The sequence below is a fragment of the Tribolium castaneum genome, chromosome 3, assembly GCF_031307605.1.
Source record: "Tribolium castaneum strain GA2 chromosome 3, icTriCast1.1, whole genome shotgun sequence".
NCBI classification, from domain to species: domain Eukaryota; kingdom Metazoa; phylum Arthropoda; class Insecta; order Coleoptera; family Tenebrionidae; genus Tribolium; species Tribolium castaneum.
In genome coordinates this window covers 21,123,181-21,140,801 of record NC_087396.1, presented here as the reverse complement: position 1 = coordinate 21,140,801, position 17,621 = coordinate 21,123,181, and the positions used below count along the sequence as shown (strand labels likewise).

The following is a 17,621-nucleotide window of genomic DNA, read 5'->3' as shown; positions in this document are numbered from 1 at the left end:
GTGTTTTAAAACATGTTGTGTAATATTGCAGTCAATAAAACTGATCAAAATTCAAAAATTGTTTCCTTTCCTACTCCTCTTATCTCGACGATATAAAGGTCGAAACTGGAGCTTAGCTTCTCTCCAGTCGCTCAAAATGGAAAGTGAGGTGAAGTCATGGCTGGAAAAAATCCTGAAAAACGAGCACCTCTCACACGTGAAAATCGTGGGAGGTTCGGAAAAGGGCGACGGCTACATGGGCGACATAGTTTTCGTGGAAGCGACGGCCGGAAAACCCCACCATCTGGTGTTAAAATGTGCCAAACGGAGCGCGTTACTGCGCGAAAAATCGCCGGTTAAGGAGGCGTTTCTGAACGAGATTTTCTGCTACGACTCGCTTTTCCCCGAGTTTTCGCGCTTCCAGAGCGAGCGGAAAATCACAGACCCGTTCGATAACGTGCCCAAGTGTTACGGTACTCTGGTGAGCGAAGAAATGGAAATCCTGGCTTTGGAAAATTTGAAAAACCTGGGATACGTGCTGTGGGACCGCAAAACGGCGCTCACCCGAAACCACATCGATTTGATTGTGGAAAACTACGGGAAATTGCACGCGATTTCCATCGCCATGAGGGACCAAGAGCCACAAAGGTTCGAAAATTTGGCCTCGAAACTGGGCAATGTGTTGAAGTTGTTCGACCAGTTGACAAACATGGTTGGGAGTTTTGTTGTTGGGATTGAAGATTTGTACCAATTGTTCAAAGGGGAGGATTTTGCCCCACAGTGGAGGGGTTTGAAGGGGAAACTGCGGGCTTTTTTCACCGATTTGTGGGACAATGTTGACGGCATGAGAGTGATATGCCATGGGGATTGTTGGAATAATAATTTCATGCACTATCACCGTGTAGGTTTTTTTTTTTTGAAAATTTATATTGAATAATTTCGTGCTTCTAGGACGGAGTGCCAGTAAATTTTGCCATGATCGACTGGCAGTTGGCTTTCCTCAGTTCGCCAATTGTTGACTTGTCTTATTTCCTCTTCAGTTGTATCGCAGAGGAAGATATTGAAGATATGGACACGATTTTGAGGCTCTATCACGATTCTTTAACAAGTCATTTGGAAAAATTAGGGAGTAGTCGCGATTTGTATCCTTTTGGCCAGTTTCTGGACGAATGGAAGAGGTACAGTAAGATGGGCGTCACTTTTTCAATGATCATTCATCGGACTGCTCTTTTGGATGCGGAAAATGTTCCAGATTTGGTCAAATCGGCCGAAGGTGGACAAGATGTTTTAGAAGATTTTATTCTGTGTCCGATTTCAGACGCCGAAGCTTACAAGAAACGAATGTCTTACATTATAAAACATGCAGTAAAAAACGATTTAGTATAGATTTGGGTTTTATTATTCAGCCATGACGGACGGGACATAATTCTATTTTATTTTTAAAATGATTTATCTTCCAAAAAACAATAATAATAGTTAAACTGATGATATGCCGCCAACTTTCCCACAATCGTTATAAATAATAATTATTGATTACGGACGGGACACGAATGCGTCTCGTAAAAATTCAGCCTAAAATAAATAAAGAATGATTGTAATTTTTCCGTCATAAAAGCGGGTAAGTCAGCAGAAATGTATGATAAAAGTGAATAATAGTGAGATTACGGACGGGACACAAAAAATTATGCGAAGCCACAATTTTATTATAATGCTAAAAGTTTTATAAAAATAAGAAACAGTTAAAAAAAACACCGTTTTTGTGAAACTGAATTTGGAGTAAGATCAATATTTTGTTGTAAGCTTTGTAGAAATAATTTTTGGAATGTATTTCTGTCAAGACTTAATATTTTATAATTTTCTTTGAACGAAGTTTGCTTCACACTAGTCTTTTTAATGAAGGCAAAGGCTGGCAAATAGAATGAGTTTAATTTTTTTTTTTTTTTAAATAGAAGAATTCAGACTTAGGTGACTTAGCATTTTAATTCGTGTTCGCTTCATCGGCTTCATTCATATTCAAAATAAGTGGCACAGTTGTAAAGGCTTATTGATAAGGCTTCTAATTAAAAAAAAATTATATCGTTCTATTTAAAAAAATTCATAACTAATCCAGTCAGGTCAAATTTGCGATCAATTGAAATTCTAAGTTACCTGTTTTTCATTTTATTTTTGTTAAAAATAAAAGAACCACGAATTTTATGCGTTACTTTAAACTCGCTTTAAGCTAAGCTAAAAGTACTCAAAAAAGCTCCTAAAGCAAAATAAAATTGTTGCAATTTTTCAATGTGAAAATTTTACTCGCATTACAATTAAGTTGTAGAGTTTCACGTAAAACGTGGTAAATTTGGATAAACGAAATAAATACCTACTAAAATGAAATAATAAATACATCTCATAATAAATATAACTGAATACATTATAGATCGAAATTATGGAGTATTTTTGTACTTGATTGATCGCCGAATCTCATTAATTGTGTGAAGAATATCATTGTTATTAAAAGCTTTTATTTAACTTGCTTTGTTGTCTGTCTGTCTGTTTCATATTTTCCGAGCCAAATTTGAAAGGGTTCCTGTTGTCGGAATGAATTGAAATTTTACATACTTACGTAATCTGCGTGCCAACGCAATTCTTTGTTGTTATTTACCACATATTTTTTTTCTTACAGGTTACAATTCTAAAATTTATAATTGCTTTGTGCGTTCTAGTACTACGGCATTACAGAATTACTTTGTCCAGTTGAAACTTATAAATATTAAAATTTTAATCTGTAAGAAAAAATATTTTTCTGTCGTTGAAAAACATATTTTTTTAATTTTTAGTGGGTCTTTTAAACAATTTTTATCTTTTTATAATTATGTGACCTTCATAACGTAGGGAGATTTCGGTGTTGGATATTTAAAGCAACCAAATAACCAAAAATTTTGATTCGCTTAAATTACTTGAATTTAAATGGGTGGAGCTATCCCCGGAATCAATCAGAGACATGGCCGTTCATGTGCTCAACCAATAAGAAATCCGTCCGACAGTAGACAAAAAACTCAAAGCGTCTGTATTGGTCGACTATCGCAGGCCGATAACAAAATGGTATCGGGGATTAAATTCTTAAAATAATCACACTATTGCTTTGTTTTTGTTTCTTCGTAAACAAATCAATAGAGACCACACACATTTGATTATTTCTGAAAGTGAATCACAGTTTTTGCATTCACTTTATCAAATTTTAATTGAACTATTTCGTGAAGTAAAAAGTTTGACATCTTTTATTATATTTTGCTAATTGACGAAAAATTCGGGGCTGGTATTTTTCTCACTCTGTGTGATTTTCCCAAGTAAATTTTCCTTAAAACCGACTGAATAATTTGTTTAACTTAATCGTCCTGGTCCAAGTTCATAATGGAGATATAAATTATAATCAAATTATGTACCTAGTCATTAAATGATAAGCAAAACTTGCGGTTTTTTCCAATAAACTCGAATAAAAACAATCGCGAATGAAACCTCGTCCCTCGCCACTTTTATCTCGCGAAATGTCGACCAAAGTTGAACGCGAAGTCGCGCACTGGCTCGCAACCGCTCTAAAATCGCAAAACTTGTCAAATTTTTCGGTCAAACTCGTGGGAAATTCGGGCAAAGGCGACGGTTTCGTCGGCGATGTGCTCTTCGTGCACCTCTCAACTCCTCACCAACGCCACAATCTCGTGCTAAAATGCAGCAAACGCAGCGAGGCTTTGAAAAAATTCCCATCAATCGAGAGGATTTTCATCAACGAAACCTTCCTCTACGAGACCCTCCTACCCACTTTCATCGACTTTCAGAAGGAGAAAAACTTGGCGGAAATTTTCGACAGTGTGCCTAAATTTCACGGAAGCTACAAGAGTGAAAGTGTGCACGTTATAGTTCTTGAAGATTTGAAAAAACTGGGGTTTGAATTGTGGCCAGTGACGAAACCACTCAATCGGGACCACATCGAGTTTGTGATCTGCGAGTATGGGAAATTTCACGCGACTTCAGTGGCCCTCAAAACACTGCAGCCTGAAAACTTCCACCAACTTGTGGACACAATTAGGGAAAATATAGACGCTGTTGTCCACACATCGTTGAAAAATTTGATGACGCGAATTGTGCACAACTCAGCAGAGCTGCTCCAAGGCGAACTCGACCAAAATCTCATCCAACGGTTCGCAGATTTGGCCGAAAAAACCGACCAAATTTTACGGGATCTCGAAAGCGAGCAGCGGTTGCGAGTCGTGTGCCATGGGGACTGCTGGAGCAACAACTTCATGTACAAATATTACGTAACTAGTGCCCAGTTATCACTTAACCCGAGTTAAACAACGTTTTCAGGGTGAGAGAAGAAATGTTCCTGCTAAAGTTGCACTGATTGACTGGCAAATCGCGAACTATGCAACGCCCGTCTCCGACTTGTCCTATTTCCTCTTCAGTTGCCTCTCGGAGGAGGATTTCGAGCACTTGGACGATATTTTGAGCGTTTATCGTCTGGCGTTTTCGAATCATTTGAGAGACTTTGGTTTGGATTCGGAAAAATTGTACCCGTGTGAGCAGTTTACGGACGATTGGAGAACTTGTAGTGGGTTTGGGCTCATTATGGCCACAATGGTCACGAAGGCTTCGTACATTGAGAAGGATGAGATTGTGGGGATTGATGAGGTGGCAGAACAGGGAAAAACTTTGGCTGATAGTTTCCTGTCCGAGATTAGGGATAAGGAAGGGTACAGGAAGCGGATTGGCTATCTCGTGAAAAATGCCGCCAAGTATGGATTGATTTAGATTTGTTATTGGTCACTAGGGTTCGGAAATATGCATTTAAAAAATTCTAAAATAATATATAACAATTCGTTAGTGTTGCGTTTTTTATTCTCACACATTCTACAATGTCAAATTTTTTTACTGCTACATACAGTCACGATCAAAAATAATGACACCGCTGGGTATTGTGTTAACTGGTCAGTTTGTAAACTAACCTGTCTGTTGAAATTTATGATCTAAAGATTTTAGTCGCACTTTTGCATCCGACTCAGTTGGAAGAGGTGTCATTCTTTTTGATCGTGACTGTACTTTTTCCTGATACATACTTCTGTTACATTATTTTTTTTATTTTTAGCGTTATAAATGTATACTATGGCGTATTATTAAATTTTCTAGAATAAAACTTTGTCGTCTTTTGTTCTTCGGATACAAGGCTAACTTGATTTTTTTTTAAATTGCTACAAGGGTCAAATTTAATATTTTTGAAAAGAGTATTTTTTTGAGTTCTATGGTATAACACATGCTTACCTGAATTTAATCGGGAATTTTGTTAGTCTTGGAAATGTCCTTATCTATCGTTCGCTCTTTGCTATTTAAACATTGACCAAAAAATAAATAAAAGTTAAAAATAATTGTCAAAATAACACCTTCAACTGAAAAAGAACACGTTTTAATTGAAAAAAAAATCACGAAATATTTGATTTTTATGCTACAAAAAAATGTTCAAAATGATTTTCACTAACTTCTTGGCTTTCTGTCTCCATGATAAACCAACATGAAATTTTTTTGCGCAGTTTTACTTAAATGTACCATTATTAAACTAATTATTGCACCTAAGTTCAATTTTTGGCAAATATACAGGTGACAGATATCGCTAATAACAATATTTTCAAAGCTAACTTAGTTTTACTATTCCAGAAAATTTTTGGATTTTTATTTTTTTACATCTTAATAAAAGTAAAGGTGGGTATTATGTTTTATCACTAAATTTATAAAAAGAATGCTTTTTTTTAAATGCTTAAATCTGACTTTGTGCCATTTAAAAAAATCAAGTTAGCCTTGTATTTTCAAAATAAATGGCGATAAAAATTTGATAAAGAATTTAAACACTTAATTGTTTCTCAAATTTCAAAGTTCTCTGTTAAATTTTTGTGAAAATATTTAACTGTATACCCTGTATATGTACTTTATATGCATTTTGCATAATTTCCGTGCTCTTTTGGTCACACAAATAAAAAATTGTGAAACAGACATGAGTTGCTTTATTCGTCCCCTTACCTATTTTTTTTCAAAATTTCGTATTGTTTTGTCAATGACAAACAACTATAATCTTCAAAATTACATGAGTTTTAGCAATGAGTTGTAATATTTCGCCTCTTATCACTCGTCTATCATTAAAATTCCCCTTGATGATAGTGACATTGAATGATGCTCAGATTGTATAAATAACTTGTTTAAAAATTACGTTCTCCAGTACCATGACAAACGCTGCGCTTGAATCCGAGATAAAAACCTGGCTGACACCGGCCTTAAAAAGAGAAAATGTGTCCAATTTCTCCGTGAAAATTCTGGGAAATTCGGAAAAAGGTGACGGTTACTTGGGCGACATAGTTTTCGTCGAGGTGACAACAACTGGAAAACAACTCAATCTTGTCCTCAAGTGTAGCAAACGCTCGAAAGCGCTCCGGGAAAATTCTCCAGTAAAAAATGCTTTTTTGAACGAGATTTTCGTGTATGAAAAGCTCCACCCGACTTTCCTCCAATTCCAGAAAAACCAAAACTGTGAAAAACCCTTCGCTGCGTATCCGAAATGTTACGGCACTTTTATCGGCGATGAAATGGAAGTGATAATCTTGGAAAATCTGAAGAAAAGTGGGTTCGAATTGTGGCCGAAAAAGGAGCCTTTGTCGCGGAAATTGGTCGATTTGGTGGTCACTGAGTACGGGAAATATCACGCGATTTCGGTGGCAATGAAGGAAAAACTGCCGGAAAAATTCAAGCAGTTGGCGGACACAGTCATTAACGTTTTCAAAGAGTTTGGTAAAATTGAGTCGATGGAGAACATGTTCGTGGCACCAATTCAAGATTCGTACAACTTGCTCAAAGGGGAAGTTGACGACAAAATTCTCGAAAAGTGGAAGAATTTCGAAAATGATGTTAGCTTTATTTTGAATGATTTGGACGAAGGGTTTGAGGGATTAAGGGTGATTTTGCACGGAGATTGCTGGAGCAACAATTTTATGTATTTGTTTAAGGTAAATATTTTTTACCACCTTACTGATTTTAATTAGTTTTAATTAAAGGACGGCGACCAAAATCGCCCGTTAAAAGTCGCAATCATCGATTGGCAAATCGCAAGATACACATCGCCAGTCTTCGATCTATCCTATTTCCTTTTTTCTTGCCTCTCGGAGAGGGATTTGGGAAATTTGGACGATATTTTGGCCACTTATTTTGACTCTTTTACCGGGCATTTGAAAAGTTTAGGGATTAGTGAGCCAGAGTTGTTGTATTCGAAAAATGAGTTTCTCAAAGATTGGACCAGATTTTGTAAATTTGGAGTTTTGATGAGCACTATTTTGATGAAAATTGTTTCGACTGATAAGGACGAAGTTATGGATATAGCCGAAGCTGCAGAAAAGGGGAAAAGTATCACGGAATCTTTCCTTAACGAGATTCGAGACAAGGATAATTTCAAGAGGCGAATGAGAGCGATTATTGAATACGTTGTTAAAAATAATTTGATTTAAGCGATTAATAAAAACTGAGAACAACAAATCGAGTTTTCTGTACCAAATGTGATTTATGTGTCGGAGATAAGCACAAATAGATAATACAAGTGTTTAAATAAACACTCAAAATACGGGCTATTTTAGATTCTTGCTTCATGTTTATAAAATATTGCAGTATACAAGGTGGCCCACGAGTAATAATGAGCCTAAAAAAATTTTGGAGCAACCAACATTACATAGATTATGTGGAGAGTAAAATATTTGATTTCAATTAATTAAACATAGTAATCGTATTTTTATTTGTGTTAAAATATCTGCAAAAGACGGTCACTACCTGGGGCCTGGTGGCCTAGTGGTATAAGCGCCACTTACAACGGGGGAGGTCGCGGGTTCGAACCCGGATCAGGGTAAAAATTTTTCTATGAAAAAAAAGTAGAAAAGGTAAGTGAAACAACAAGAAAACAAAAATGAAAGATTTAGAGAACACATAGACGTATAAACGTAAAGCGGAGCAGAAAACTGACAGAAATAAGAAAATAATGCGGAAAAAGGTAAAAGTACGTAAAGGCGCCAAATTGTAAACGTAAGAGCACATACTAATAAAGGGAAAATATTTTTGTTTTGAGAGAAAAAGAGATGAACGTAAAGATGAAACATAACTTCAAACTTTAGCGTTGAATCCTTAGATGACTTACTTCTTAAATTATAAAAAAATAAAGAAAAATATTTAATTTATCTCTAAAAAATTTTAGTTAACTGAGTTTGTTTAGTAAAGTCCTGAAAAACATTGTTAATAAAAATCATGGCCACTGCGAATCCAGTAAAATTTGCGTACGTCCACTATTTTTGACTAGAAAATACATAAATTTGGTGATTTTTGAAGAAATTATGTCCATTTTAGGTCAAAAACGTGCTGAAAGTCACGGAAAAGATAAAAACAATTTTAAAATTGTAGAATCAACTTATACGCCCGGTATCTTTTGATGAGATTTGGTGAAAAATTAGAGAATTAAATTGAAAAAAAGTGGAAGAAAAAGTTTTCTTGAGGTAATTTGTCGACTTTTGAACTAATTGCGTTTTAAGTGAATTATTGCAATTATATAGTTTGTAATGTGGATTTATTTAAAAAGTCTGTGTTAAAATATTTGCAAAAGCCGGTCAGTACTTGGGGCCCTGGTGGCCTAGTGGTATAAGCGCCACTTACGACCAGGGAGGTCGGGTGTTCGCACCCGGATCAGGGTAAAAATTTTTCTATGAAAAAAAGTGTAGAAAAGGTAAGTGAAACAACACGTAAGCAAATATAAGAGATTGAGAGAACACATAGACGAATAAACGTAAAGCGGCGCATAAAACTGACAGAAATAAGAAAATAATGCGGCAAAAGGTAAGAGTACGTAAAGGCGCCAAATTGTAAACGTAAGAGCACATACTAATAAAGGAAAAATACCTTTTGTTTTGAGAGAAAAAGAGATGAACGTAAAGGTGAAACATAACTTCAAACTTTAGCGTTGAATCTTTAGATGACTCACTTCTTAAATTAAAAAAAAATAAACGAAAATATTTAATTTATCTCTAAAAATTTTTAGTTAACTGAGTTTTTTTAGTAAAGTCCCGAAAAACATTATTAATAAAAATCATAGTCACTGCGAATCCAGTAGGATTTGCGCACGTCCACTAATTTTGACTAGAAAATACACACATTTGGTGTTTTTAGGAGAAATTATGTCTATTTTCGGTCAAAAACGTGCTGAAAGTCACAAAAAAGGTAAAAACAATTTTAAAACTGTAGTATCAACTTGTACGCCCGGTATCTTTTGATGAAATCTGGTGAAAAATTAGGGAATTAAATTGAAAAAAGTGGAAGAAAATGTTTTCTCGAGCTAATTCGCCGACTTTTGAACTGAATGTATTTGCGTTTTAGGTGAATTATTGCAATTATATAGTTTGTAATGTGGATTTATTTAAAAAGTTTGTGTTGAAATATCTGCAAAAGACGGTCAGTACTTGGGGCCCTGGTGGCCCAGTGGTATAAGCGCCACTTACGACCAGGGAGGTCGGGTGTTCGAACCCGGATCAAGGTGAAAATTTTTCTATGAAAAAAAGTATAGAAAAGGTAAGTGAAACAACACGTAAGCAAAAATAAGAGATTGAGAGAACACATAGACGTATAAACGTAAAGCGGAGCATAAAACTGACAGAAATAAGAAAATAATGCGGCAAAAAGTAAAAGTACGTAAAGGCGCCAAATTGTAAACGTATAAGAGCACTAATAAAGGGAAAATACATTTTGTTTTGGAAGAAAAAGAGATGAACGTAAAGATGAAACATAACTTCAAACTTTACACTCTGTATATACACCGCAATATTTTAGAAACATGCAGCTATAACCTAGAAAAAAAAATCAATATCTTTAATAATAAACAAGTTATGGAGCTTTTTCGGATCGTTAGAACAGCTAAAATTAATTCGAATTTCGTAAACAATGCAAAATGTTATGCTTCACCCTCGTGACGTAACTTTCCTCATTCCTGATTTTAAAATCAAGACCTTCCAGAAAACTTTTTCCTTGTTCTGCAATTTCCCCAAAATCGGGCGCTTCCTCAGCGTCGCACAGCGAAAACTTCAAAATAAAAGTCGCCAAAAGAAGACCATAAACCGAAAACTGCTTCCAGTGCTGTTCCAGTTTTTCAAACGGGAAAATCTCGCCCGGATCGCAGCGAAATTGCCGCAAAGTCTGGCCCAAAATGTCGTAATAAATTCGCAACAATTTTTTCACATCTTTGTGAATGCCAGTGTCCACACAAGTGTAGACAAAGAACGATAAATCCATCACAGGCGAAGCCAAAGCCGCACATTGCCAGTCAATGATGCAACAGTGACTCGGTTTGTTTGTGTTTTCCTGAAATTGGAAAATGGGGTGAGGGGAGTGGAAATTTCCAAGTTACCTACTTCAAGTTTGAATAAAAAATTGTTAGTCCAGCAATCGCCGTGCAAAATGACGTGAAAATCGGGCTCTTGTTCGAAAAAATTGCCAAGGATGTGTCTAATTTTGTCACGGGTTAACTCAAAGTCTTTGATTTCGGCACAGTTTGGTCCAAAGTGTGATTTTTTAATTTCTTGCAAATAATTGTAAATTGTCTCGTCCATTCCATTTCTCAAAATATGGTAAGGGAACACATTTACGTTATTCTCCACTAGTTTTGCAAAATTATCGCAACGTTTGTGCCTCAAAGCCAGCGAAAAAGCGTGCCATTTGGCAAAACTGCCCAAAACCAACTCGACATGGTCACAATCCATTGGCACCTTCCGGTCCCAAAGCACGTAACCTTTGGGTTTCAAATTCTCCAAAACGATCATTTCCACTTGTTCCTCTTCCTTCGTAGCCAAACATTTGGGCACAAAATCCGGCAAATCCGCCCCTGAATCTTTCGCGAATTGGGCAAAAGTTGGCACAACTCTCTCGTAAACGTGAATTTCTCGTTGGAAAAATAGCTTGATTGTGATCTGCTTACGCAGTTGTGCACTTTGAGACGAAGTTTTTATTACCAAGTCTAGGGTTTTAGCTCCGGTTTTGGTTTTCCCGGTTACGGTCAGGAAAATGACTTTTCCTAAATAACCATCGGCTTTTCCCGCCGTGCCGTGGATTTGTGTGGTGAAGTCGAGGAAATTTTCATTTTTCAAGGCCAGCTGCAGCCACTCACGCATTTGTTTTTCACTCATTTTGCACAAAAGAATGAGCAATAACACGCTAATGTGGCGTGTTTTATCTGGGAGTAAATGTGCTATCTCGAAAAAATTAAATGATGGGCTCTTGGAATAAATTATCCTTATCTCTACAGGCAATTAGAGTTTAGCTCGTCATTAAGATATTACATTATTTTTGTGTCGTTTATTTACCAAACAACACTAGAGACTAGGAGATATAATGGAGTGCAAAATATTTTACCAACAAATCTAGGATAAGGTTGTATGAGCATACAGGGTGGCTCTGGGGTGCCTGCATGCTCCATTGCTTTTTTCTATGCAAGCTATCAATTTGGATTTTTTTTAAACTATAGGTGTTACAATAAGACACATTCTAAAAATATTTTAATTTGTATACAGGGTGTTCCAAAATAAACTAGCCACCTAAGTTATGTTTTTTTAAATAGAAACCCCAAATTTTTCTTACATTTTTGAATTTGTGACCGAATTGTCTATATAACGCAGCCTGTGTCTTAGACTTATCTGTCATAGTTTTTGACTGGTGTCATGAAAATAGCGTCCACACAAAAATTCATAACATCAGAACCATTCAAGATAACTTAACAAATTTTTTTCAAATAGATTTCCGAAGCTTTAGCGCATCTTTTGCAATGAAAACGAACTCGGAGTCGATATTCCATCGCTTACTACGATTTTCTGAAAATGACAAACTACAAAAAGCAATAACTCGATTTTTTCAAGTGCACACCCTATATTTTATTGCATCATTACATGGCATTATTTATGAGTTTTTTGTTGATATAGGGTTTGTCGGGTCTAATTTATAAAATTTGTAAGATTTTTTCAAAATAAGAAATATTGATGTTTTAAAAAAAAAAAAAGGATTGAGTAGGATTTATGTTGACGTAACGATACCATTTTAAAAAAAGTGTCTTTTACCAAATTTTTCATAAGAATTCTAATAGAAATAGAAGTACATGACAAAGAATAACAATTTTATTAGTCTTAATAAAACCAGAGAAGTAAGTCGGAGAGTCTTACTAAAAAATTGTTTTCTTGTGATGTACTCCTGTTTCTATTACAATTTACAATTTGGTGAAAAATTTTCTTTTAAGAATGATATAGAAATGTTAAATTTTATGACAACGGCCTACTCGATTCTTTATTTTTTCGAAAAAACCTTCAATATTTTTTTATTTTGCAAAAATATTACAAATTTTACAAGTTAGACTCTACAAACCTTATATTGACACAAAGCTCATAAACAATTCTATTCAATAATCCAATAAAATATAGAGTGTTGCATTTGAAAAAATTGAGCTATTGCCATTTGTAGTTGGTCATTTTCAAAAAATCGTAGTAGGCGATGGAATGTCGATTCCGAGTTTGCTTGTAATGAGGAAGATGCGCTAAAGCTTAAGGAATTGATTGAAAAAAAGTGGGTAAGTTATTTTATATAGTTCTAAAGTTATATAGTTTATTTGTAGGTCTTTGCACGACGTTATTTTCACAAATAAATTGACATGTCAAAAACTATGACAGATAAGTTTATAAAACCGGGTGTGTTATATTAACAATGTAGTTACAATTTCAAAAATGTATTAAAAATTTGGGGTTCCCATTCAAAAAAAAATAACTTAGTTGGGTATTTTATTTTGGAACACTCTGTATACAAATTTAATCTTCAAAATTACATGAGTTTTAGCAATGAGTTGTAATATTTCGCCTCTTATCACTCGTCTATCATTAAAATTCCCCTTGATGATAGTGACATTGAATGATGCTCAGATTGTATAAATAACTTGTTTAAAAATTACGTTCTCCAGTACAATGACAAACGCTGCGCTTGAATCCGAGATAAAAACATGGCTGACACCGGCCCTAAAAAAAGAAAATGTGTCCGATTTCTCCGTGAAAATTCTGGGAAATTCGGAAAAAGGTGACGGTTACTTGGGCGACATAGTTTTCATCGAAGTGACAACAACTGGAAAACAACTCAATCTTGTCCTCAAGTGTAGCAAACGCTCAAAAGCTCTGCGGGAGAACTCTGCAGTGAAAAGCTCTTTTTTCAATGAAATTTTCGCGTATGAAAAGCTCCACCCGACTTTCCTCCAATTCCAGAAAAACCAAAACTGTGAAAAACCCTTCGCTGCGTATCCGAAATGTTACGGTACTTTTATCGGCGATGAAATGGAAGTGATAATCTTGGAAAATCTGAAGAAAAGTGGGTTCGAATTGTGGCCGAAAAAGGAGCCTTTGTCGCGGAAATTGGTCGATTTGGTGGTCACTGAGTACGGGAAATATCACGCGATTTCGGTGGCAATGAAGGAAAAACAGCCGGAAAAATTCCAAGAGTTGGTTATGAGTACAATTGATCTGTTTAAAGAGCTTTGTGAGAAGGAATCAATGGAAGACATGTTTATTGCACCAATTGAAGATTCATATAAATTACTGAAGGGGGAAATGGACGAGAGAATTCTAGTCAAGTGGAGGAATTTCCAAAATGATGTTAGTTGTATTTTGAAGCATTTAGACGAAGGTTTTGAGGGTTTAAAAGTGATTTTGCATGGTGATAGTTGGAGCAATAACTTCATGTATTTGTTCGAAGTAAGTCTTGTTGGTTATTATATTTTTTATAATTGATTCTAATTGAAGGATGGTGATCTTAATCGTCCCCTGAAAGTGGCTTTTCTCGACTGGCAAGTCATAAGATACACCACTCCAATTGTGGACTTATCCTATTTTCTCTTTTCCTGCCTTTCGGAAAAAGATTTTGAAAATTTGGACGATATTTTAAATATTTACTTTGACTCTTTTACCAAGCATTTGAAAAGTATAGGGATTAGTAAACCCGAAGTGTTGTATTCGAAAGAAGAATTTCTACAAGACTGGAGAAGGTTTTGCAAATTTGGAATTATGATGAGCACACTTATTATGAAAGTTGTTTCAACTGATAAGGACGAAGTTATCGACATCGGCGAAGCCGCCGAAAAAGGCAAAACTTTCACAGAATCTTTCCTAAACGAGATTCGAGACAAAGCCAATTTTAAGAAGCGAGTGAGGCCGATTATAGAGCATGCAGTCAAGAACCAGTTGATTTAATTATTTATTAATAAAAATTAAAAAACATAAACGGAGTCTTTTTTAAACCTGCGACTTAATGTGTGTTTGTATCAATCTGTAATCTAATCTTGTTAATGATCAGATTACCAAAAGCTCGTTTATCAAAGCTCCCAGTCAGTGTAAATGTATCGGAATATAATGTCAAACATAGCGCTTGAATCTGAGATAAAATCGTGGCTATTGCCGGCTTTAAGCAGCGAAAACGGGACCGATTATTCCGTGAAAATTCTGAAAAATGCATAAAAGTTTATTTCCGTCGAAATAACTGGAAGAACACGCTACATTTGAAACAAAAGAAATTATAAGGAACTTTTTCACAGAGAATTTATTGGCTGTAACAACATAAAGGTGAATTTTTTTAAATATGAATCATAGATGGCTATGACATTTTCAAAAAGGTTATTTTTCTCTGAACTGAAAACAATATAAATACAGTTTGATATTTTTATATACTTTTGATAAAAAATATATTTAAAATATTTAAAAGTAGTTGGCCATGGAAAAATTATTTCACATAAAAGGTGTGAATAATATAGAAATTTTGTGGACGTTATTAAAGTAAAAAATGTAAAATTATCAAAATAAGCTATGTTAACTTTATTTTAAGTTTTTTCTTTTCCCGAAGTTTAATTAGAAAATAGAGTGACTATGAAAGTTTGCCATGTTAAACCTAAAAACAAATAATTTTTATTAATCGCAAAAATTTGAACTAATAATAATTTGTTATGTCGTTTTTGAATTAACTAGTGTTTAAAAAATTATTAAATTGTAAATACTTTTTGAGTAATACATTTTTCATAGTTTTAATTGAAAATCCAAAATGGCCTACTATAATAAAAAAGCGAAATGTTATATATTTTTTTAAATATTAAAAAAAACTGTATTACACAAATAGACTTATCAAATCAGAAAAATAAGCATTTAAAAAATATCACAACCGCCTATAATTCCTATTAAAAAATACAACCTTATTACAGCTAAACAAAAGGGTTAAAAAATCGCTGATAAGTGATAACATTATTAAATTCTCTGTAAAAAAGTGCCTATAATATCTTTGTTTCAAATACATATCTTTTATAATAAGGAAGATATAATTTTTTTAATTTCGCGAAAATGTTAACTTTTATTTATAAGTCGAAAACAAATGACGATAGCGGGACATGATTTTGACCAAAATTATTGTTTCAAATAACGGACTCGAGAATGTGTCACTCGTTTGTCTCTAAACCTCTTAGTTACAGAAATCCTCTATTTGGACATTTAAAATGCCTCACCCTGTACAGTTGACTGTTGGATTAGTTGCAATTAATTTTATTTAAAGGATGGTGACCATACAACCTGTGACAATTTTAAACGTGATTTTGCAATTTTTCACAAAATGTGTTCAAATAATTTTTAAATGACTTGAGGAGTCTTTATTTTTTCCTATCAGTAATCAGCTAATCACCCATTAGCGTTTTTCTCGTGAATGATAAGATTACCAAAAGTAGTATAAAAAACTCGAATAAAAAATAACTTGTCAGTATTTGCAGTGTTTTAATAAAATGGCAAACGTTGCGCTTGAATCCGAAATAAAAACCTGGCTGGCACCAGCCTTAAAAAAAGAAAATGTGGCCGATTTCTCGGTGAAAATTCTGGGAAGTTCGGAAAAAGGCGACGGTTACGTGAGCGACGTAGTTTTCGTGGAAGCGACCACAAGTGGAAAACAGTTCAATCTGGTCCTCAAATGCAGCAAACGCTCGAAAGCCCTTCGCGAAAAAATGCCCATGAGGAGTGTTTTTTGCACGAAATTTTCATGTATGAGAAGCTCCAGCCGACGTTCCTCCAACTCCAGAAGGACCACAACTGCGAAAAACCCTTCGTTTCGTACCCGAAATGTTACGGTTCGTTTGTCGGCGATGACGTGGAAGTGATAATTTTGGAAAATTTGAAAAAACGTGGGTTTGAACTGTGGCCGAAAAAGCAGCCTCTGGCGCGGAAATTGGTCGATTTGGTGGTCACTGAGTACGGGAAATATCACGCGCTTTCGGTGGCCATGAGGGAAAAACACCCGGAAAAGTTTCGCGAGTTGGTTGAGACTGTGATAAAGGGGAAAGCTGATTTTGGTGACATGGAAACCATGGTAAAAATGTTCCAAGCGCCCATTGAAGATTCGCATAATTTGCTCAAAGGAGAAGTTGATGATAAAATTCTCGACAAGTGGAGGAATTTCCAAAACGATGTTCACTTTATTATGGAGCAGTTAGACGAAGGTTTCGAGGGCTTAAAAGTGATTTTGCATGGAGATTGTTGGAACAACAACTTCATGTTTTTACTTGAGGTAAGCTCTGTCCGTTATCTGATTATAATTGACTTGAATTCAAGGACGGTGATCATAATCGGCCGTTGAAAGTCGCAATCCTCGATTGGCAAATCGCAAGATACACAACACCAATCTTCGATTTATCCTATTTTCTCTTTTCCTGTGTCTCAGGACGAGATTTTGAAGAACTGGACGATATTTTGGCCACTTATTTTGACTCTTTTACCGGGCATTTGAAAAGCTTAGGGATTAGTGAGCCGGAATTGTTGTATTCGAAAAATGAGTTTCTCAAAGATTGGACCAGATTTTGCAAGTATGGAATTCTAATGAGCACATTTTTGATGAAAGTTGTTTCGACTGATAAGGACGAAGTCGTGGATATCGCAGAAAACGCAGAGAAAGGGAAGAATATTGAAGACGTTTTCCTCAACGAAATTAGAGACAAAGATAATTTTAAAAATCGGACGAAAGTGATAATACAATATGCTATTAAAAATAACTTGATCTAATAAAAAATTAAAAATGTGGTTTTATTTATTCAGGGTCGCTAAAAAGTATGGATATAATGAAAACTATTCATCAAAACTTATTAAAATTTGGTATACAGGGTGCTGAGGGAGGTTTAGAGAAAAACGAGTTACACATTCTCCAGCGCTATCATTTGTTTTCGACTTTTAAAAAAAAGTTGACATTTTAGCGAAATTTAAAACAATCGTATCTTCTTTATAATAAAAGATACGCACTTGAAACAAAAACAAGGCACTTTTTTACAAAGATTTTAATAATGTTATCAGTTTTCGTTTAGCTGTAATAACATAAAGTTGTATTATTTAAAATAGGAATCATAGGCGGCTGTGATATTTTTGAAATGCTTATTTTTCTGATTTGAAATGCTTATTTGCGTCAACCATTCTTTTTAAAAAAATAAAAAAACATAGCATTTTTTTATAGTAGGCCATGAAAAAATTTTGAATATTCACTTAAAACTATGAAAAATGTATTGCTCAACAAGT

General features: G+C 34.9%; 5 protein-coding genes across 5 annotated transcripts; 4 read left to right on the top strand and 1 right to left on the bottom strand.

Moving 5' to 3' along the window:
• The first annotated feature begins 136 nt into the window (after positions 1-136).
• LOC663183 (uncharacterized) lies at positions 137-17,133 on the top strand. Its single transcript, XM_015981536.2, has 4 exons — positions 137-880; positions 931-1,362; positions 15,874-16,626; positions 16,671-17,133. The coding sequence occupies exons 1-4, from the start codon at positions 137-139 to the stop codon at positions 17,115-17,117; spliced, it is 2,376 nt and encodes a 791-aa protein (XP_015837022.2). The 3' UTR covers positions 17,118-17,133.
• Positions 3,458-4,841, top strand: LOC663104 (uncharacterized). The gene is made up of 2 exons (XM_969165.5): positions 3,458-4,274; positions 4,324-4,841. The coding sequence occupies exons 1-2, from the start codon at positions 3,471-3,473 to the stop codon at positions 4,765-4,767; spliced, it is 1,248 nt and encodes a 415-aa protein (XP_974258.2). The 5' UTR covers positions 3,458-3,470; the 3' UTR covers positions 4,768-4,841.
• Positions 6,210-7,524, top strand: LOC663131 (uncharacterized). The gene is made up of 2 exons (XM_969191.4): positions 6,210-7,001; positions 7,050-7,524. Exons 1-2 carry the CDS (start codon positions 6,225-6,227, stop codon positions 7,494-7,496), a joined length of 1,224 nt encoding a protein of 407 aa, XP_974284.2. The 5' UTR covers positions 6,210-6,224; the 3' UTR covers positions 7,497-7,524.
• Positions 7,037-11,262, bottom strand: LOC663157 (uncharacterized). Its single transcript, XM_969217.4, has 2 exons — positions 10,428-11,262; positions 7,037-10,377 (listed from the first exon to the last, which is right to left on the bottom strand). The coding sequence occupies exons 1-2, from the start codon at positions 11,196-11,198 to the stop codon at positions 9,940-9,942; spliced, it is 1,209 nt and encodes a 402-aa protein (XP_974310.2). The 5' UTR covers positions 11,199-11,262; the 3' UTR covers positions 7,037-9,939.
• On the top strand, positions 12,949-14,316 carry LOC107397423 (uncharacterized). Its single transcript, XM_015981527.2, has 2 exons — positions 12,949-13,790; positions 13,839-14,316. The coding sequence occupies exons 1-2, from the start codon at positions 13,014-13,016 to the stop codon at positions 14,283-14,285; spliced, it is 1,224 nt and encodes a 407-aa protein (XP_015837013.2). The 5' UTR covers positions 12,949-13,013; the 3' UTR covers positions 14,286-14,316.
• Positions 17,134-17,621: the final 488 nt, after the last annotated feature.